Source organism: Oncorhynchus masou, chromosome 26 (assembly GCF_036934945.1).
Source record: "Oncorhynchus masou masou isolate Uvic2021 chromosome 26, UVic_Omas_1.1, whole genome shotgun sequence".
NCBI classification, from domain to species: domain Eukaryota; kingdom Metazoa; phylum Chordata; class Actinopteri; order Salmoniformes; family Salmonidae; genus Oncorhynchus; species Oncorhynchus masou.
Window position 1 is genome coordinate 5,293,675 of NC_088237.1, and position 23,487 is coordinate 5,317,161.

Consider the following 23,487-nt stretch of genomic DNA (forward strand, 5'->3'; position numbering starts at 1 on the left):
GTTCTCTGGAGTGATGAATCATGCTTCACTATCTGGCAGTCCGACTGACGAATCTGGGTTTGGTGGATGCCAGGAAAACGCTACATGTCTGAATGCATAGTGCCAACTGTAAAGTTTGGTAGAGGAGGAATAATGGTCAGTTTTTCATGGTTCGGGCTAGGCCCCTTAGTTCTGTGCTTCCAACTTTATGGCAACGGTTTGGGGAAGGCCCTTTCCTATTTCAGCATGACAATTCCCCACACACAAAGCAAGGTCCATACGGAAGTGGTTTGTTGAGATCAGTGTGGAAGATCTTGACTGGCCTGCACAGAGCTCTGACCTCAACCCCATCGAACACCTTTGGGATGAATTGGAACGCCGACTGTGAGCCAGGCCTAATTGCCCAACATCCATGCCCAACCTCACTAATGCTCTGAATGAAAGCAAGTCCCCGCAGCAATGTTCCACCGTCTAGTGGAAAGCCTTCCCAGAAGAGTGGAAGCTGTTGTAGCAGCAAAGGGGGTACCATCTCCATATTAATGCCCATGATTTTGGAATGAGATATTCGACGAGCAGGTGTCCACATACTTTTGGTCATGTAGTGTATCATTAATAATCATTGTCTGATAAAGACAAATCTACTAATGTAACAATGGTTGTGGTCTTTTACATTGTAGAACTCATTTATTGGTTGTAATTACCAATTGGTTAATTGTATGGTCCTGGGAGAGGCCAAGTGCTTATATGTACAGTACCTGTTTGAGTTCATGTTGGACAGATTCGATATTGTTCAATACTGTACAGTCTTGGCATCTACCTGTGTCCTTTCAGATAGGACAAGGCCTGATACTTGTATTTTTGTATGATATGGGGCTTTCACCATTGGATCACCAAGACCAGTAAATACATCTACACTGAGCATGTCAACCTGCCTTGCCTTTTGCTGATTTCATGCCCTTATGAATGCTAAAAGGTCCCTATTTAAAAAATGTAATAATCAAAATGTGTTGTAGACAAAATAATGAAAAGGGCTGTCTGGTAGCCTCAATAAATAGACAGATTTGTAGTTGAACAAGTCATTGCATGTATAGAATTATTATTTTTTACTTAAAAAAACTTGCAACTTGACTCAATTTGACTTGCTCTAATGCACGACTTGGACTCGAGACTCAACCCGTTCTACTTGGGACTCGACTTGAGACTCTGACCTTATGACTTGAGACTTGCTTGTGACTCGAATAATAGTGACTTGGTCCCATCTTTGGGTTTTACCCAGAGGGAAGTCTTATTTCCAGGGTGAATACATTTTTATTAATGTACACTACCATTCAAAAGTTTGGGGTCACTTCGAAATGTCCTTGTTTTTTAAAGAAAAGCACATTTTTTTGTCCATTAAAATAACATCAAATAGATTAGAAATACAGTGTAGATATTGTTAATGTTGTAAATGACTATTGTAGCTGGAAACGGCAGATTCTTTATGGAATATCTACATGGGCGTACAGAAGCCCATTATCAGCAACCATCACTCCTGTGTTCCAATGGCACGCTGTGTTAGTGAATCAAAGATTATTATTTTAAAAGGCTAATTGATAATTCAAACTCTTTTGCAATTATGTTAGCACAGCTGAAATATTGTTGTGCTGATTCAAGAAGCAATAAAACTGGCCTTCTTTAGACCATACATCCTGAGGCTGCATTTATTTTAACAAAGCTAATCTGAGAACAAGGCTTCCTAAATTCTATCAGCATATTGAATGCGTGACACAGGCTGGCAGCATTCTAGACCATTGCTACTATAACTTCCCGCGATGCATGCAAAGCTCTCCCCGCCCTCCCTTCTGCAAACCATGACTCCATTTTGTTCCTCCCAGCCTATAGACAGAAACTAAAACAGGAAACACCCGTGCTCAGGTCTATCCAACGCTGGTCTGACCAATCAGATTCCACGCTTGCGTCGATCACGTGGACTGGGATATGTTGGGATATGACTGGGATATGTCAGACAATAACATTGATGTATACGCTGACTCGGTGAACGAGTTTATTAGCAAGTGCATCATGAGGTTGTACCCACTGTGACTTAACCTTCCCTAACCAGAAACCGTAGATTGATGGCAGCATTCGTGCAAAACTGAAAGTGCGAGCCACTGCTTTTAATCATGGCAAGGCGACTGGAAACATGACCGAATATAAACAGTGTAGCTATTCCCTCCGCAAGGCAATCAAACAAGCAAAGCGTCAGTATAGAGACAAAGAGGGGTCGCAATTCAACGGCTCAAACACGAGACGTATGTGGCAGGGTCTACAGTCGATCACGGATTACAAAAAGAAAACCAGCCCCGTCGCGGACATCGACGTCTTGCTCCCAGACTGACTAAACAAATTCTTTGCTCACTTGAGGACAATACAGTGCCACTGACACGGTCCACTACAAAAACTCTGCGGCTAACATGAGTAAAACATTTAAACGTGTTAACCCTCGCAGGTCTGCCGGCCCAGACGGCATCCCCAGCCGTGTCCTCAGAACATGCGCAGACCAGCTGGCTGGTGTGTTTACGGACATATTCAATCAATCCTTATCCCAGTCTGCTGTGCCTACATGCTTCAAAATCGCCACCATTGTTCCTGTTCCCAAGAAAGCCAAGGTAACTGAACTAAATGACTTCTGTCATCATGAAGTGCTTTGAGAGACTAGTCAAGGACCATATCACCTCCACTCTACCTGACAACCTAGACCCACTCCAATTTGTACAGGGAGGAGGTGATGGCCCTCGGAGTGTGGTGTCAGGAAAAAAACCTCTCAATCAACGTCAAAAAAACAAAAGAGATAATCGTGGTCTTCAGGAAACAGCAGATGGATCATTCCCCCATCCACATCGACGGGACAGTAGTGGAGAAGGTGGAAAGTTTTAAGTTCCTTGGCATACACATCACGGACAAACTTGTAGCGGTTTTCTTCCGTCGAAGGAGAGGAGAACCAAAATGCAGCGTAGTTCGTGTTCAACATGTTTAAGAAAAGACGATAATGTGAACACTATTCAAATACAAAATAACAAACGTGGCAAAACCCAAAACAGTCTTATCTGTTGCAGAGAACACAAAGACAGGAAACAACCACCCACAAACCCCAACACAAAACAAGATACCTAAATGTGGTTCCCAATCAGAGACAATGACTAACACCTGCCTCTGATTGAGAACCATATCAGGCCATACATAGAAACGGACAAACTAGACACACAACATAGAATGTCCACCCAGCTCACGTCCTGACCAACACTAAAACAAGGAAAACGCAAACGAACTATGGTCAGAAAGTGACAAAACTGAAATGGTCCACCCACACAGACAGCGTGGTGAAGAAGGCGCAATAGCGCCTCTTCCACCTCAGGACAGCAGTGTCCCCACGACAAAAATGACATCAGGTCTCCCCGCGACACACATAGCAACCGTGTACCTGCTTCATTATAGATAACATTTTAGACAAGTCGCACGGTGAAATGGACGGTGTTACATTCTGACCTTAGTTCTGTTGTTATGTCTTTGTTTTAGTATGGTCAGGGCGTGAATTGGGTGGGTTGTCTATGTTCCTTTTTCTATGTTTTGGGATTTCTGTGTTTGGCCTGGTATGGTTCTCAATCAGAGATAGCTGTCATTCGTTGTCCCTGATTGAGAACCATACTTAGGTAGCCTGGTTTCACTTTTGAGTTGTGGGTGATTGTTTCACATTTCAGGACTGTTTCGGTTTTTGTTTGTGTCATTCACTTTGTATTCAGTTTATTAAACTAAAATGGACACTTACCATGCTGCACATTGGTCCGACCTCTTACTACTCGTCAGAAGAAGAGGAAAATCGTTCCAGAATCACCCACCCGTTCTGGCTGAATGCCAGCTCCCCCCCCAGCAAATGTGGGACGCTGGCACCGAGCATACCGGCCTGTGAATACTCTGCCTCGGTACCGTGCGCATCACCCCATAGCACGGTGCCTGACCAGTCCCATGCTCGCCACGGTAGGCACGGGGAGTTGGCTCAGGTCTGCTTCCTGACTCTGCCACACTCTCCATGTGTCCCCCCAAAAACATTTTTGGGGCTGCCTCTCGGCCTTCCTTGCCAGCCGTGTTCCCACATACCGCTGGTTCCTCTCTCCGGCTGCCTCTGCTCTCCTAGCTGCCTCCACCTGTTCCCATGGAAGGCGATCCCTTCCCGCCAGGATCTCCTCCCATGTTCAGACTCCCTTGCCGTCCAGAACGTCCTCCCATGTCCAGGAGTCCACCTTACCATGCTGCTTGGTCCGTTGGTGGTGGGAAGTTCTGTCACGGCTGGCTGAATGACTGGACCAAGGTGCAGCATGGTACGCGTACTTTTTAACTTTATTTAAAAATGACGCCGACAAAACGAAGAACAAAAAAACAACCGTGACGCTTTGGGCTATGTGCCCTGAACAACTACAAAGTTCCCACAAAACAGGTGGGGGAAAAGGGTACCTCAGTATGGTTCTCAATCAGAGACAACGATAGGCAGCTGTCCCTGATTGAGAACCATACCAGGCCAAGACATAGAAATACAAAACATAGAAAAAAGAACATAGAATGCCCACCCTAGCCACACACTGGCCTAACCAAAATAGAGAATAAAAAGCCTCTCTATGGCCAGGGCGTGACAGACGGTCAGAAAAGGAAAGGTGGAGCAGAGAGGGAGAGAATAAAAAAGAGGAAGGTCCTTGCCACAGACGCAGCTAAATGCTACAAAATAAGCGACATGTTCGCCGGGAAGGGACCAGGTCAGTCTAAACCACTAGCTAAAACACACACTGACACACACACACACGACACCCAGCATGGCGTGTCTAGCTAATAATAGTGACACAGCGGACGGGAGGCTAAACAGTTTGCACGTCTTACGTCTTCGTGGAGAAATTATATCATTAGTAATGAGTGCAACATAGAGATCATAATATGACATTGAAGGCAATATATTTCAACTAGTAAAACATAGTAAACCTAGACTATGGACTTGACAGTATTCGGTCATGACTCATAAGCTAGGGAAAGTGCACATGCACTGTACAGAGAAACAGGCTACAGTAACGTTACCATAATATATCCATGAACGTAACACAGTAGCCTGTGTGACACAGCACAGGAAATGACAAAGATCATTAGCGCCATTAGTACCAACATGACAAGTTACTACAATAATATACAGCTCTGGGAAAAATTAAGAGACCACTCCAAATTAAGAGACCACTCCAAATTAACAGACCGCTCTTAATTTTTCCAGAGCTGTATTAATGTAGCCTACTGATACACTAATGATGGTGAGTGTGATAATAGTCTTTTCTTTGTAAAGATGGAGAAGGAAGCAGCAGCAGCACTAGATCTTTAGGCGCTCCTGGAGATGGTGGTCAGTTCAGAGTCAGACTCGGAGCAGGAAACTTCAGGTACAACTGAAGAGCACAAACCTAAACATGTAGGCTATAATTTTAGATGAATATGTTCTTTATTTATGAGATTATCAGTAGGACTGTAACCGGGGGGCATACAATCGATGACTACACAAGTAATACAATTTACATTTAGGTTATTTACAATGTTGATCTCATTCTGCAGAGCAACCAGATGTGCAGAGAGAGAGAGAGGGCGTGAGGTTCAGAGACCAGTACGGGGAAAATAGAAAGGCACGGCGAAAGCACTGAACATCCATTTGATTATTTTGCCCATCCCCAGTCCAAGGATTTTGACTTATTTTTTCAGTACCACCCAAAACAAACCCCTCCGAGTCATTCCCAATGTATTCCACTCCAAAGATGGCACAAACAGAAAATGGCTGACATACTATCAAGTAACTCACTCCTTGTTCTGCTCAGTATGTCTTGTCATTTGCAAAACCTTCAGCCAGTGATAGTGCATTTGTCAAAGGAGGCATGCAGGCCTGGAAACATGCCCATCAGGGAGTACAGGAACATGAGAGAAGCAAGACCCATAGAGAAAGTGCAGAAGCCTTTATCCCCAGAGTCAGCAAAGCAGACATCTGTACCCTTCTGATGTCAGTTCAACGAGACCAGGTCAGAAAGAGGAGGAAGGTCATGGAACGTTTGATTGATGTAGTTGAAGTTATTGTTAAATATGAGCTTAGCTACAGAGGACACAGACACAAGGCTGCATATAACTTGAAAAACATGGCCGTTAATAATGGCAAGTTTCTTGAGCTTATATTGTTGCTAAGCAAATATGATGTATGCCTACAAGCGCATGTTTTTTTATCTTTATTTAACTAGGCAAGTCAGTTAAGAACAAATTCTTATTTTCAATGACAGTCTAGGAACAGTGGGTTAGCTGCCTTGTTCAGGGGCAGAACGACATATTTTTACCTTGTCAGCTTGGGCATTCGCTCTTGCAACCCTTCGGTTACTAGTCCAACGCTCTAACCACTAGGCTACATGTGATTGCATTGAGAAGAGCGAGAAGTAAAGGAAGAGGGTCCTTGGTAACTATAATGTCCAAAACAACAGCAAATAAAGTAATTGAAGTCATCAGAATGTTGATTCAGCAGACAATTGCTGTTGAAGTGAGAAAGGCAAGTATGTTCTCAGTACAAATTGACACCACAGGATTTAACATTCAAAGACCTGTGTGCAGTAGTTCTGCGATATGTCATTGATGTTGTCCACAAGAGACTCATTGCGGTCATTGACTGTGAGTCATCGACTGGACAGTACTTTGTGGACATTGTGAAACAGACCCTTGAGAAGATGGACATATCAAACAGTGTGTTGATAATGCAACAGACAGAGCAGCTAATATGCAGGGACAATACAGGGGCTTCTGTGCATTGCTCACAGGAGAGTCTCCTAACCAAGTACACATATGGTGTTACTCACATGTCCTCAACCTTGTGCTAACCTACACCACTGGGGTTGTTATGGCAAGTGAATCCCTTTCCTCACGACTGAATGACATTGCAGTGTTCGTTCGAGATTCCTACAAGCGTATGAAGCTATGGGAGGAAACCAGTGATGACAGGAGACAGACGGCTTGATGTAATTGGTGAAACACGCTGGTGGGCCAAAGACGAGGCCTTGTGGAAAGTATTCGGAAGCTTTGCAAAGCCTGACCGTGCACTTTACATGGATGTGGTCATCACTATGGAAAGAATTGAACAGGAAGTGACCATAATACCTTCCGTCAGAAGCAAGGCCCAAGGTTATAAGGATGCTCTCCTAAAGTATGAAACCATACTTACAGCTGAGGTTTTTCTCAGGATTTTTGAGCCTCTCTCTAAATACTTACAAACAAGTGCCATGGATATCGTAACAGCACAGCACTTGGTGACCGGAATGGAGGATACCCTGAGAAAGTGTGCCCGAGACTTTGAGGGTGTGAAGAGGGCAGTAGCCAACTTTGTTGAGTGGGCCAATGGCATTCTGGAGGAGCAGCAGGACTGTGATGCCAAAGCTCAGACTGCTCTCTCAGAGAAGAGAACAAAAGCAGGAAAAAGAAGAGAAAACCAGGTGAGTTGGAAGAAGATGAGCCCATTGCTAATGCAGACATGGATTACAACATCAAAATCCACAATGTGGACACTGTTGTTGAAAGTATTCACTGACGTTATGCAACAGATGCACTGCTGTGTGCAGACGTCTCCTGCAAGAATCCCAAGCATTTTCCTGAGATCAGAGAAAAGGGCCTTCCAAAGACAGCCATGAAGGAGCTCAACAAATGCTTACTGTAAAATGATGAACGTTCCACTGTTGAGGCATTCAGCCTTGCACATCAGTAGGAAAGACTGAAACAGTCAGCATTGGAGGAGTACAACACCAGGGCCGCCGCCACCAGTGATGAATCAGGGGAAGGCTTTGAGGATCCTGATGAAAGTGTGGAGTTGGTGAGCTGTTCCACATGTAAAAACTGCCCGATATGCTGCTGTCTTAGTACCACATCATTGGTTTTGGCTACAAGTTCCTCCTCACCCTACCCATCACTCAGATGGCTTGTGAGAGGACCTTCTCCACCCTGAAATTCATGAAGAACCGCCTAAGAACCTCCCTCACGAGAACCTTGAAGCGTTCCTTTTGATGGAACAGAGAAGGAGATTCTTATGGGACTTGACAAAGATGACATCATTGACAAGATGTCAGAGAGCAGTGAGTTACTGCACCACCTACTGGTTTACTAGTGGTAATTACTTCCTGGTTACTCTGAAGGAGCTATGCTATGACTCTTCCTTAACAGGCTGACAAGGCTGAAAGAGAATTTGCTTTGAGTTAAAACTTTTCTACAGAGGCATGTTTTGTAGACTTTCGTATTATGCTTGCAGTTATGTAGCCAATGTTCAATTTCATTGACTCAGTGTATAGATGTGTTTATTGTTGTGCTGTTTGCTTTATGGACACCAGTGAGTGAACATTGTGTGGCTCAGTCGGTAGAGCATGGCGCTTGCAACGCCAAGTGTTGTGGGTTCGATTCCCGCTGGGGCCACCCATATGTAAAAGTAGTGGCCCCAGCCGACTTGTAAGTCGCTTTGGACAAAAGCGTCTGCTAAATGGGATATATTATTATTATTATTACATTTCTTTTATAGAAGAGTGCTTTTTCAACTTTTGTATCATACTTACTCACATTGTTGTAGTTTATGTTCAAGTTCTGTGTGTGTGTGTGAGTTTTTTGATACTTTTGACATGCTTGATGCTTGACTATAAAGATAATAATTTGGACATTTGAGCGAACTCTGTATATCTCATTCTCTTTTTAAAAAGTGTAGGCTAATAGTTTTGTGTGTCTAATATTGTACATTTGTATGTGCTATGATTGGTGTATTCCTAGTGAGTTTGAGGGTGCACCCATAGCCATAGCATACCTTGAAAACTCAGTGCTCAGACAGGCTACTTGTTGGTCAGTGTTTGGCTCATCCATATATTTAGTGGCCATGGCTCATCCGTATACAGTGGGGCAAAAAAGTATTTAGTCAGCCACCAATTGTGCAAGTTCTCCCACTTAAAAAGATGAGAGGCCTGTAATTTTCATCATAGGTACACTTCAACTATGACAGACAAAATGAGAAAAAAAATCCAGAAAATCACATTGAAAGATTGTTAATTAATTTAGTTGCAAATTAACCATGTGTATGTTACCAATAACATTTGATTTGATGTAAAAAGGGCATTGTAAATTAATTTCATTGATACTTTCCTGCCTTTTCATAAAAAAAATCGATGTACACATATAAAAGAGATGATTACCTTCAAGTAGGCCTAGAATTGTATTAGAGTACTTCAGGCCGAAGAGTAACTTTGTTGAAATGACTTCTCATCTTCAAGCTACTTCCTGAGATTTGATTGATTAAACAATCCAGCCACATTTTGCAGCAATAGGCGACTGTGGTTTTGGTTGATTGGTGAGGAGTAAAAGGTCCTGCCCCCAGAGCTGCTCCAGCCACATTTATACTTGTGATTCACTTACAAATCTCTTGGTAACGGTGACAGAACTCAAAGCATGCAGATAAAACAGATAAAAACAGATAACATCTGCAAGTGGATTGATCTACAGAAGAATATTCATAGATGCGGTAAGAGTCAATGGAACATAGATGTTCTATTGACCAGATTGGCACATATTCAACAAATCTGCTCAAACAAAGTGGATATTCTTAAAATCCGTCAAGATTTACAACAGTGGTCAAAATAACTTTCCAGCCAGAAAGCAAGACGAGATCTACCACTCCAAACATGACAAAGAAATGTTACATTAACCAGTTCTCTAGGAAGAGGTTTTGCCAGTCGGCCTAATACATTATTGGAGCATATTGGCTATATGCCTGGCCAGTGGCAATTTTAGCATATAAATGTTGATGGGAGCAAAAAAAAAAATGTGGGATGCATGCCAGCAAAGCCACTGCACAACACTAAACAATACATCAAAAGACTAGTTGAGTATCTGGAGCATCAGCATTTGTGGGTTCTATTACAGGCTCAAAATGGCCAGAAATAAAGAACTTTCTTCTGAAACTCGTCAGTCTATTCTTGTTCTGAGAAATGAAGGCTATTCCTTGTGAGAAATTGCCAAGAAACTGAAGATCTCGTACAACGTTGTGTGCTACTCCCTTCACAGAACAGCGCAAACTGGCTCTAACCAGAATAGAAAGAGTAGTGGGAGGCCCCGGTGCACAACTGAGAAAGAGGACAAGTACATTAGACTGTCTAGTTTGAGAAACAGACGCCTCACAAGTCCTCAACTGGCAGCTTCATTAAATAGTACTCACAAAACACTACTCTCAACGATGAAGAGGTGACTCCGGGATGCTGGTCTTCTAGGCAGAGTTGCAAAGAAAAAGCCATATCTCAGATTAGCCAATAAAAATAAAGATGAAGATGGGCAGAGGAAGATTGGGAAAAAGTGTTATGGACAGACTAATCTACGTTTGAGGTGTTCGGATCACAAAGAAGAACATTCGTGAGACGCAGAAAAGATGCTGGAGGAGTGCTTGACACCATCTGTCAAGCATGGTGGAGGCAATGTGATTGTCTGGGGGTGCTTTTGGTGGTGGTAAAGTGGGAGATTTGTACAGGGTAAAAGGGATCTTGAAGAAGGAAGGCTATCACTCCATTTTGCAACGCCATGCCATACTCTGTGGACGGCGCTTAATTGGAGCCAATTTCCTGCTACAACAGGACCCAAAGCACAGCTCCAAACTATGCAAAAACTATTTAGGGAAGAAGCAATCAGCTGGTATTCTGTCTATAGTGGAGTAGCCAGCACAGTCACCAGATCTCAACCCTATTGAGCTGTTGTGCGAGCAGCTTGACCGTATGGTACGTAAGAAGTGCCCATCAAGCCAATCCAACTTGTGGGATCCAATCCAACTTCAGGAAGCACAGGGTGAAATCTCTTCAGATTACCTCAACAAATTGACATCTAGAATGTGAAAGGTCTACAAGGCTGTAATTGCTGCAAATGGAGGATTCTTTGATGAAGGCAAAGTTTGAAGGACAAAATTATTATTTCAATTAAAAATCATTATTTATTATTTTAATGCTGAGCTGTAGTCAATGAACAGCATTCTTACATAGGTATTCCTCTTGTCCAGATGGGATTGTGCAGTGTGATGGCGATTGCATCGTCTGTGGATCTATTGGGGCCATAAGCAAATTGAAGTGGGTCTAGGGTGACAGGTAGGGTGGAGGTGATATGGTCCTTGGCTAGTCTCTCAAAGCACTTCATGATGACAGAAGTGAGTGCTACGGGGCGATAGTCATTTAGTTCAGTTACCTTGGCTTTCTTGGGACTAGGGACAATGGTGGCCATCTTGATGCATGTAGGCACAGCAGACTGGGATAGGGATTGATTTAATATGTCCATAAACACACAAGCCAGCTGGTCTGCACATGCTCTGAAGACGCGGCTAGGGATGCCGTCTGGGCAGCAGCCTGGCAAGGGTTAACACGTTTAAATGTTTTACTCACGTCGGCCACGGAGAAGGAGAGCCCACAGTCTTTGGTAGCAGTTCACGTCTGTGGCACTGTATTGTCCTCAAAGCGCGCAAAGAAGTTGTTTTATTTGTCTGGAAGCAAGACGTCAATGTCCGCGACAGTACTGGTTTTCTTTTTGTAATCCGTGATTGTCTGTAGACCCTGCCACGTAGGTCTCGTGTTTGAGCCGTTGAATTGCGACCCCACTTTGTCTCTATACTGACACTTTGCTTGTTTGATTGCCTTACGGAGGAAATAGCTACACTGTTTATATTCGGCCATATTCCCAGTTTCCTTGCCATGATTAAATGCGGCGGCACGTACTTTTAGTTTTGCGAGAATGCTGCCATCAATCCACGGTTTCTGGTTAGGGAAGGTTTTAATAGTCACAGTGGGTACAACATCTCCTATACATGTCCTTATAAACTCGCTCAATGAGTCAGCGTATATGTCAATGTTGTTATCTGAGGCTATCCGGAACATATCCCAGTCCACGTGATCGAAGCAATCTTTAAGCGTGGAATCCAATTGGTCAGACCAGCGTTGGATAGACTTAAACACGGGCGCTTCCAGCTTTAGTTTCTGCCTATGGGAGGGGAGCAACAAGATGGAGTCATGGTCAGATTTGCCAAAAGGAGGGTGGGGAGGGCCTTGTATGCATCACAGAAAAGTTAGGGAAGCAATGGTCGGGTCGAGCGTGTTACTCTCTCGTGTACTGCAATCGATATGCTGATAGAATTTAGGTAGCCTTGTTCTCAAATTAGCTTTCTTAAAATCCCCAGCTATAATAAATGCCCTCAGGATATATGGTTTCCAGTTTGCATAAAGTCCAGTGAAGTTCCTTGATGGCCATCTTGGTATCCGCTTCAGGGGGGATATACACGGCTGTGACAATAACGGAGGAGAGTTCTCTTGGGAGATAATATGGTCAGCATTTGATTGTGAGGAATTCTAGGTCAGATGAACAAAAGGACTTCCGTTCCTGTATTTTGTTACAATTACGCCATGATTCGTTAATCTTACCGGGGAAATGTTTATTCCTGTGGTGCCAGGTCGCCATGTGGTGCGATTCACTGAAAATCCCGTTAGCTGTACTGACTCTGACAGCATGTCCCAAGCTAGCCATATTTCCATGAAAGAGTATGTTACAATCCCGGATATCTCTTCGGAAAGCAACTCTTGCCCTAATTTCGTTGACTTTGTTAACTAGGGACTGGACACTAGCGAGTAATATATTCGGAAGCGGTGGGTGGTGTGTGCTCATCCGAAGCCTCAATAGAAGACCGCTCCGACACCCTCTCCTCCGGTGGCGTTGTTTTGGGTCGGCCTCTGGAATCAGTTTGAATGCCCTGAGAGGTGCAGGCTAAGGATCCGCTTTGGGAAGTCTGTAGCCAATGACCTTGAGCCCTCTTGGATGGGCACTTCTAATGTAACACAATGCAGCACCCAAGGGTCTTGAATTTTCAAGCTCTCCCCGTAGATTTTGCGGTGACATAGTGTCCCCATGAGTAACAGAACATGGAGCCAATCACGGCGCAACTAGAGAACATTACCAACCCCTACACTCTATTTTCCACTGGCTGCCCCACCACCACAGAAAGCACTGAGCTACGCTGAAACAAGAGAGCAAAAAAGAGACCATGTTTGTCTGCAGCTTTATTTACTCAATTTATTTTTATTACATTGTTTGACAAAATAACATGCAAAATAGGCAACAACAAAAAAACAGAATATATACAGTACCAGTCAAAAGTGGACACACCTACTCATTGAAGGGTTTTTCTTTATTTGTACTATTTTCTACATTTTGACAGAATAATAGTGAAACCATCAAAACAGTCAAATAATACATATGGAATCATGTAGTAACCAAGTCAATATCACAAAACTGTACCATTTGGACCATGCAACATTTAAAAATTAAAATAAGAATGTGTATTCCTTTTATGTTTTACTATAAAAAAAGAAAAATTTGACTTGTAGAAAAACATGTTGGCCAAGCTCCAGCACTTAGAGTTATATAATTATAAACCCATCTTCAGTGAATCAGCCATAAGATATGTCCGCTCTGTTACGGGCATGCACTTAACTGTCTTTAATTACTTTCATTGGACTATTTTAATAATATTTACATTTAGCTCCCCTTGTCAACCCTGTCCATTTGTTCTGGTCAAATTTTAAAGAAATAACAGATGTTGTATACAATGTGTGGTTTTATAAAGAACTCAATCTACTTTGCACCTTTCTAAATCGAGACAGGTATTCATGATATTTTATCCAAGTTTATAATTGTGCGGTGTCGGCCGTGTCTTACTCTCTAAAATACATTACACAAATTCTTGATATTTGACAATGTAACTGAATTAATTTGAAAAAGATGCCAAGATAACAGGGTGGACCGAGGTATAACAGGGTGGACAGCTATAACGGAACAGAACATAAATTAAACACTGAATACTCAACACTGAATAGACATCTACATAGTAATTAATGTAGTAACAATATTGGAACTGCTAATTAATTACATATTCATTGTGAAAAACAACAACACAAAAATACATTGCCGGTACAAAATCATTGGAATTAGCATTAAAATGCATTCCTGTCCCTCTCCCACCTCTCTCGCTCCCCCTCTTTCCATCTCCCCCTTTTCACCCCAAATGCTCTTCCACATACTTCCAAGTGGATTTTTCCATCTGCACAGAGTGTTTATTAACAGCCTGTGGCTCCGGCATCAGACAAAGTATCTGTCCATCAGAGTACCAACAAATATCTTCCTTTGGACTTGGCCAGAAGAATTTGTTGATGCCATTCTGGTGCATGCACTTCACCTTGATGTGATGTTCCTCTACATCCATGATGATGCCAGGGTATCCTTCATGGTCATAATTGACAACACACCACTCCAATATGTGATTAAGTTCAATGGTGCCAGGTCGCCATGTGGTGTCAGCTTTATCATGAGATGCAGGGAGCTGGTTAGATGCTGCAGGGTCACCCAGCGTTGTCTCTTTGAGCTGAAAACAAGGACAGTCCAACCACTATCCTTCTTGCACAGCCAAGTAATGTCCCTGTATGGCCTGGTGAGACACTGACAACCGGATGAATCCCCATCGTTCCTTTAATGGCATCTAAGGCAGGCATCTGAGGTGAGAAGAGATAGCATATGATATAAAGAGTAACAAACACCTTATACATTTCAATACTCAACCAGCAAGAGAAATGCATGTGTGTGTATGGGGAGGAAGGAGGGTTGCCTCTGGTCTTGCCTCAACATCCCTCTCAGCAATGAAGAACATCTCCACAGAGGAGTTCAGACCCTTTAGGACATTGTACAGGGCCTGTGTATCTGGGATATCCTTTCCATGGTGCACTACTCTATCTGCAGATCTCTTGAGGGCCCCTCCAACACCATCTGGTGCCCCTTTGCCTTGGCTGGCCTCAAAGAAATTCCAGTTGACCTCTTGAAAGCCTTGTTTGTGTGGTTCTGTGGGAAGTAGGTAGAAGTTCCCTTTTTGCTTGTATTGTGTAGTCTGCTGACTTCAGGGTACTTCATTTTCTTAAAGTGCCAGTAACCACAATGTAACAGAGACATACAGAAAATAGTCAATATTCTTATAAAAAGTGCAGCATTTAACATAAAAAGACTATACACAAGATAACATTTAATTAAGAAAATGAGGAAATATATTTTTTTATGTATAATTTTATTCATAATTATTCTTGTTGAAGTTGAGCAGCACTTGGGACATTGAAAAACTGCCTCCTTCCACTGAAATAAAATTGTCTAAAATATATAACATTTACTTTGAAGTAAACCATGAAGGCATATACACACTTAAGGCTCATTTTGTAATTTGATCCAGTGTATGTTTTTTTATATATACAATTTTGAATGATTTATCTTGAGGACAAAAAAATAACACTTTTAGTGATGTTGACCCAACCGGTGGAATTTATTTCCTTCTTAATGTGTTTGAGCCAATCAATTGTGTTGTGACAAGGTAGGGGTTGTTTACAGAAGATAGCCCTATTGGGTAAAAGATACTGTGGGGATTTGATTTGATAATATTGTTGGAAAGGTTTTCCAGGTGACTACCTCATGAAGCTGGTTGAGAGAATGCCAAGAGTGTGCAAAGCTGACATCAAGGCAAAGGGTTGCTATTAGAATAATATCACATATAAAATATATTTTGATTTGTTTAACACTTTTTTTGGTTACTACATCATTCTATATGTGTTATTTTGTAGTTTCGATGTCTTCACTATTACTCTACAATGCAGAAAATAGTAGAAATAAAGTAAAATGAGTAGGTGTTTTTGACCAGTAGTGTATATATTCTTTTTGCTAAACAGGTTGGGCTCAAAACAGATGGGGCTGTCCCCAACCTGCCCTGAATGACGGGTTGCCACTAATTGTTGCACAGGTCGTAGAGGCAGGCAGGTAGCTTTATATAACCCCCAACTGTCGCAATCCAAATAGTATGGAGATTCAGATTTTTAATTTCCTGCCTGGGCTAGGTGGATAGTGGAATTATGACATTAACACGTCATGGTATTTTTTGGTAGTTGTTGTCCCACAACTCCCGCTGTCATGACATTGCCCTCTTTGGGTACAGCAAGCCCCATCCTCCTCTCCCGGTCTCCTACACCCAGGCTGCTGTGGTCAGAGAGAGGTCGTAAATTCCTGGAGGAGATTATCTTCTCATGGCCACAGTATAGAGAGAGAGTAGAGTTTTCATAGAAGAGAACAAATTGATTTCTTCCACCTCACAGAACTTGAGGTCCGAACAAAATTTATGTTCTGGAGAAGGTATAAAAGATCGGTGAAGAATCCAGCTACGTACTAGTCCGTTTGGTACAATTTTGTAAAACTCATGGGAGACAATACGGCCACATTACCGTAATGCTGTTTATACTGTGGGGCAAAAAAGTATTTAGTCAGCCACCAATTGTGCAAGTTCTCCCACTTAAAAAGATGAGAGAGGCCTGTCATTTTCATCATAGGTACACTTCAACTATGACAGACAAAATGAGAAAAAACATCCAGAAAATCACATTGTAGGATTTTTAATGAATTTATTTGCAAATTATGGTGGAAAATAAGTATTTGGTAACCTACAAACAAGCCAGATTTCTGGCTCTCACAGACCTGTAACTTCTTCTTTATGAGGCTCCTCTGTCCTCCACTTGTTACCTGTATTAAATGGCACCTGTTTGAACTTGTTACCAGTATAAAAGACACATGTCCACAACCTCAAACAGTCACACCAAACTCCACTATGGCCAAGACCAAAGAGTTGTCAAAGGACACTAGAAACAAAATTGTAGACCTGCACCAGGTTGGGAAGACTGAATCTGCAATAGGTAAGCAGCTTGGTTTGAAGAAATCAACTGTGGGAGCAATTATTAGGAAATGGAAGACATACAAGACCACTGATAATCTCCCTCAATCTGGGGCTACACGCAAGATCTCACCCCGTGGGGTCAAAATGATCACAAGGAACGGTGAGCAAAAATCCCAGAACCACACAGGGGGACCTAGTGAATGACCTGCAGAGAGCTGGGACCAAAGTAACAAAGCCTACTATCAGTAACACAATACGCCGCCAGGGACTCAAATCCTGCAGTGCCAGACGTGTCCCCCTGCTTAAGCCAGTACATGTCCAGGCCCATCTGAAGTTTGCTAGAGAGCATTTGGATGATCCAGAAGAAGATTGGGAGAATGTCATATGGTCAGATGAAACCAAAATAGAACTTTTTGGTAAAAACTTAACTCGTCGTGTTTGGAGGACAAAGAATGCTGAGTTGCATCCAAAGAACACCATACCTACTGTGAAGCATGGGGGTGGAAACATCATGCTTTGGGGTTGTTTTTCTGCAAAGGGACCAGGACGGCTGATCCGTGTAAAGGAAAGAATGAAAGGGGCCATGTATCGTGAGATTTTGAGTGAAAGCCTCCTTCCATCAGCAAGGGCATTGAAGATGAAACGTGGCTGGGTCTTTCAGCATGACAATGATCCCAAACACACCGCCCAGGCAATGAAGGCTTGGGCTAGGCTTCGTAGGAAGCATTTCAAGGTCCTGGAGTGGCCTAGCCAGTCTCCACATCTCAACACCATAGAAAATCTTTGGAGGGAGTTGAAAGTCCGTGTTGCCCAGCGACAGCCCCAAAGCATCACTGCTCTAGAGGATATCTGCATGGAGGAATGGGCCAAAATACCAGCAACAGTGTGTGAAAACCTTGTTAAGACTTACATAAAACGTTTGACCTCTGTCATTGCCAACAAAGGGTATATAACAAAGTATTGAGATAAACTTTTGTTCTTGACCAAATACTTATATTCCACCATAATTTGCAAATAAATTCATTAAAAATACTACAATGTGATTTTCTGGATTTTTTTTCTAATTTTGTCTGTCATAGTCATATAATTCATTAATCAGAAGACTATTGATCAGATATGAAAATATCTGAAAAGTTATATTAGGAAAATTATAACTTTTTAAATCTGAATATTTTCCTTGGTGCCCCGACTTCCAAGTTAATTACAGTTACATGATTAATCAGTTTAATCGAGTCATTTGATAAAGATTAATCTTCACTTTAATGATGCCAAAGACACGACACCGCATATAAACCAATCACCATCCAGGATCTAAACAACCCATTTTATAATTTGGCATATGGGAGAGAAGACTCTTTAGTCTAGTAGTCTCTTTCCATGCTTTATTGACAGACAGAGTATAAACAGTGGGAGATAGGTGAAAGGGGAGACCGTGAGGAGGGAGCATGCTTCAAAGACACAAGGTGATCCAATGTTTCTCAATGTTTTGGACCCCTGATTTGACATGGTTAAGAGCAGGGGAACATAAAAATTCAATGGAAAGAGTAGACATTTTTTCTGTAGTAGTAGTAGTAGAGTCTTTGATCTGTTATGTCTTCTTGTCCACCCCAGGTCCCAGCCAGTGATGCGTGTGTTGGTGTCTGTCACCATGGACCCTCCCATGATCTCCCAGAACTACTTCCACTGTGCTGTCCCCATGGCCCTGAACACTCCCGTAACCACAGCCATTCTGTGTGTCACTGTCACTGGGGCCCACGTGGGAAACATACAGGGTACAGATTATCTCCCCACTACAACATAACACACTATACTTTGAGTTGTATTACTGGAATGAGAGGAATTTGTTATATTGGCTCGGTTTGTTTGTCCATTAATCTGGGTCCGGGAAACTGGCTCTTAGGCTGTTAGACAACACATTTATTTCACATTTTTACAATGCTTTGGAGATTTTATGGTATCTCTTTGTTTTCTTTAACTTTAATTTTCATTTTGTAACATAACCCATCTTGGAACTCAGTAGTATTCAAACTTATTCAGCAGGGAATCCAATTTTTTTCACGATCACACCCCATTCCAAATCTAATGAGACAACTTTAAAATCTGTAAATTAATTATTTTACAGATTTTCATCTTTCTTATGAAAAATTAATAAATACATTTACAAATGTTTTTCTTCTAATAATCGTTCCAACAAGATTGTATATTGTTCCTTATTGAATACCAATAAGTAAAAAAAAAAAAAGACAAAGCCACTTACTTTCAAATATGAAGAGCCCCACTGCGAACCCGACTTTGAATTATCACTGCTGTAACTGGTATGTTTCTCTGCCCTAGCTTCTCTCCAGGCGTCAGTGTCTGTGACAGTGGATCTACTGGAGGATCAGACCAGGACCAGGCCAGCCCGTCTGCTCTTCTACCTCAGATCAACATCCTCCAGCTGGGTTGAAACAGTTACAGGCACTGCCTGCCACAACTTCTCCCTCAGTATCCCGGTCAGTGGTAGCTTCACACCACTTTCTATGTGTGTGTAGAAATTGACCACCTTAGTCACAGGCTTCATCAATGAGTGCATAGACGACGTTGTCCCCACTCTGATTATACGAAAGTATCCAAACCAAAAACCATAGATTACAAGGAAATATCCGAGCTGGGCTAAAGGCTAGAGTTACCACTTACAAGAAATGGGACATGGACACAGACACGAAAGCCAGCTACGTCCTCTAACAAGACATTAAACATGCAAAAGGACAATATAGGACGAAGGTGGAATCCTATTACACTGGCTCCGACTCTCGTTGTATTTTGCAGAGCTTGCAGACGATAATGGATTAGAAATGAAAACCCAACCTTGAGATGTTGAATAAAGGTTAAATATTTATTTTTTTAATGCCCAACGATGCAGAGCTACCAAACGAGCTAAATGCCTTTTCCGCTCGCTTTAGGGAATACAACACTGAGTCTTGCGTGAAAGCCCCCGTTGTTCTGGGTGACTGTGTGATCTCGCTCTCCGTGGCCGATGTGAGTAAAACCTTTTAATAAGTCAACACTCGCAAGGCTACCGGAACAGACCGAATACCAGGGCGCATTCTCAAAGCATGTGCAGACCAGCTGGCAACTGCCTTCACAGACATTTTACATTTATCCTTGTCTTGGTCTGTAATCCCAAACTGTTTCAAGCTGACCACCATTGTCCCTGGTCCCAAGAACTCCAAGGTAACCTCCCTTAATGACTAACAGCCTGTAGCACTCACATCTTTAATTTTGAAGTGCTTTGAAAGGCTGGTCATGACACACATTGATACCATCATCCCAGACACCCTGGACCCACTCCGTTTCGCATACCGCCCCAACAGATCCACAGATGAAGCAATCTCAATTGCACTTCACACTGTCCTCTCACACATGGACAAGAGGGGAAATAACTATGTGAAAATGCTGTTCATAGATGGCGGCAGGTAGCCTACTGGTTAGAGTGTTGGACTTGTAACCGAAAGGTGGCAAGATTGAATCCCCGAGCTGACAAGGTAAAAATCTGTTGTTCTGCCCCTGAACAAGGCAGTTAACTAAATGTTCCTAGGCCGTCATTGAAAATAAGAAAATTGTTGCCTAGTTAAATAAAGGTTAAATAGACTACAGTTCAGTGTTCAACACCATAGTCCCATCCAAGCTCATCACTAAGCTGGGCATCTTGGGACTGAACACCTCCCTCTGCAACAGGATCTTGCACAACCCTTGACCACAAAGTGCTACAGAGGAAGATATACTCAGAGGAAGGTCCACTGGGGAGCCAGGCCCAGCCAATCAGAATGGGTTTTTCACCAGAAAAGTGTGGTATTACAGACACACCCCCTCAACCTATCCTGCAGGTGAAGAAGCCAGGAGGTCCTGGGCTGGCGTGGTTTCACGTGGTCTGCGGTTGGGGGGCCAGTTGGACATACTGCCAAATTCTCTAAAACAATGTTGAAGGCAGCTTATTGTCGATAAATTAACATTCAATTCTCTGGCATCAGCTCTGGTGGACATTCCTGCAGTCAGTATGACAATTGCACGCTCCCTCAAACCTTGAGTTATCTGTGGCACTGTGTTGTGTGACAAAACTGCACATTTTAAAGTGGCCTTTTTATTGTCCCCAGCACAAGGTGCACCTGTGCAATGATCATGTTGTTTAATCATCTTCTAGATATGCCACACCTGTCAGGTGGATCGGTTATCTTGGCAAAGGAGAAATGCTCACTAACAGGGATGTAAAAAAACAACTAAGAAATAAAAAAATTCTGCATATGGAACTTTTCTGGGATTTTTTAAAATCAGATTATGAAACATGGGTCCAACTCTTTACATGTTGCGTTTATTTTTTTGTTCAGTGTAGTTAATGTAATGGTTACTCCGTCTATCTGCACTGACTCTATCTTGCACTGACTCCATGCACACTCACAAGACTATACATACCCACTATATACACACACGACACTGACACTCTCCACACAAAACCCATACACATACACTACATGACCAACAGTATGCGGACACTCGTCGAACATCTCATTCCAAAATCATGGGCATTAATATAGAGTTTGTCCCCCCCTTTGCTGCTATAACAGCCTCCACTCTTCTGGGAAGGCTTTCCACTAGATGTTGGAACATTGCTGCGGGGACTTGCTTTCATTCAGCCACAACAACATTAGTGAGGTGGGTCACTGATGTTGGGCGATTTGGATTGGCTCACAGTCGGCGTTCCAATTCATCCCAAAGGTGTTCGATGGGGTTGAGGTCAGGGCTCTATGCAGGCCAGTCAAGTTCTTCCACAGTCAAGTTCTTCCACAGAGATCTGGACAAACCAAAGCATTTCACGGTAAAGACTACACCCGTTGTATAAAGGTGCATGTGACAAATAACCTTTTATTTGATTTTAAATTAGTGCATGTTAATGTGAGTTTTGTCCCTGTGTGCATCCTTTAGGTGCATATGTGTACATTATGTTGCATGTATGTAGTTGGCTCCATACACACTCAGGTAGTACAGGGGGGGGGGGGGGGCGGGGGGCAGAGGCAGCAGCTGGCACAGTGGTAAGGAGTGTTGGGCTAGTAACCGGAAAGTCACTGGCTCGAATCCCTGAGTCGACAAGGTGAAAAGTCTGTCATTTAGCCCTAGAGTAAGGCACTTAAACCTAATTGCTCTGTATAAGCGCGTCTGCTAAATAACTCAATTGTATCTGCAAATGTTCAATGCATTTGACTTAATGGGTGAGATGCGACAGACATTTATTTTATGAGATTGTCTGCACAAACAAATTTACACGACCATTGTGGAGACACCACAACTTGTATGGGTTTGTATTTACACATTTACACCTCACTTTTCCCAGTCTGTCTGCACTTGGTAAATGCTTAGTGTGTTTTTGGGGTGTTTATTTGAGGAGTGTTTTGGTGTGTTCTCTGGGTCTGTCCTCCAGGAGTGTATATCAGACTACCGTGAGGTGCCTCTGTCTGTTCAAATGGCTGTGGAGGGCATGGAGGTACCAGGGACAGGAGGACTGAAGTCAGTCCTGAGCCCAGACAACCCAACCTCTTTTGCACACATGGTGAGCGCTCTCTCTGTGTGTGTGTGTGTGTATAATTTTGTTGTGTGTCTGTGAATGTGCTAGGTAAAGCCCCGCCTTATCTCAGCTCACCGGTTACCATAGCAGCACCCCACTCGTAGCACGCGCTCCAGCATGTATATCTCACTGGTCACCCCCAAAGCCAATTCCTCCTTTGGCCACGTTTCCTTCCAGTTCTCTGCTGCCAATGACTGGAATGAACTGCAAAAATCACTGAAGCTGGAGACTCATATCTCCCTCACTAACTTTAAGCACCAGCTGTCAGAGCAGCTCACAGATCACTGCACCTGTACATAGCCCATCTGTAAACAGCCCATCTATCTACCTACCTCATCCCCATACTGTATTTATTTATTTATCTTGCTCCTTTGCACCCCAGTATCTTTACTTGCACATTCATCTTTTGCACATCTATCACTCCAGTGTTTAATTGCTATATTGTAATTACTTCACCACCATGACCTATTTATTGCCTTTACCTCCCTTATCCTACCTCATTTGCACACACTGTATATAGACTTTTTCATCTGTATTATTGACTGTATGTTTGTTTATTCCATGTGTAACTCTGTTGTTGTATGTGTCGAACTGCTTTGCTTTTTCTTGGCCAGTTCACAGTTGTAAATGAGAACTTGTTCTCAACTAGCCTACCTGGTTAAATAAAGGTGAAATAAAATACATTTAAAAAATGTTTTTGCAGCAGTTTGTGATGGGTTTTTTTCAGATTTTGCTGGAGAAGGTTTGTGGCGAGGACCATGTGTGTGTCTCTGACTTATCAGTCAACGTCACCAGGTGAAATATGTCAAATATTTGTCCAATTTGTCATTGTATTAATTGAATTGTTTCTTAAACGGTCTCTCTCTCCCGCTCTCTCCCCTCCTCTCTCCTCCAGTCCAGAGGTGGTGTGTAGCGAAGGTTTCCCAGTAGAAGTAGAGGTAGAGGTGGCTAACAGTGGAGAGGATTCCTCTGAGGCTGAGCTGACAGTGGTCCACCCCTCCTCCATACCCTTCGTTCCTACCAAACGGGTAAGACCCACCACTGTCGGGAGGGATGGAGGCATGTTTAGGATGAAGGGCTAGAGAGATATATGAAG

The 23,487-nt window shown here is 42.8% G+C and overlaps 1 protein-coding gene across 2 annotated transcripts in view; it reads left to right on the top strand.

Moving 5' to 3' along the window:
* Window positions 1-23,487, top strand: part of LOC135514677 (integrin alpha-X-like) — a 69,769-nt gene that overhangs the window by 35,435 nt on the left and 10,847 nt on the right. For both annotated transcript variants that reach the window (XM_064938181.1, XM_064938182.1), the window contains exons 16-20: window positions 18,407-18,567; window positions 19,130-19,287; window positions 22,248-22,376; window positions 23,119-23,186; window positions 23,287-23,419. In XM_064938181.1, the coding sequence (XP_064794253.1) occupies window positions 18,407-18,567; window positions 19,130-19,287; window positions 22,248-22,376; window positions 23,119-23,186; window positions 23,287-23,419 (649 nt within the window). The remainder of the gene's footprint in view (window positions 1-18,406; window positions 18,568-19,129; window positions 19,288-22,247; window positions 22,377-23,118; window positions 23,187-23,286; window positions 23,420-23,487) is intronic.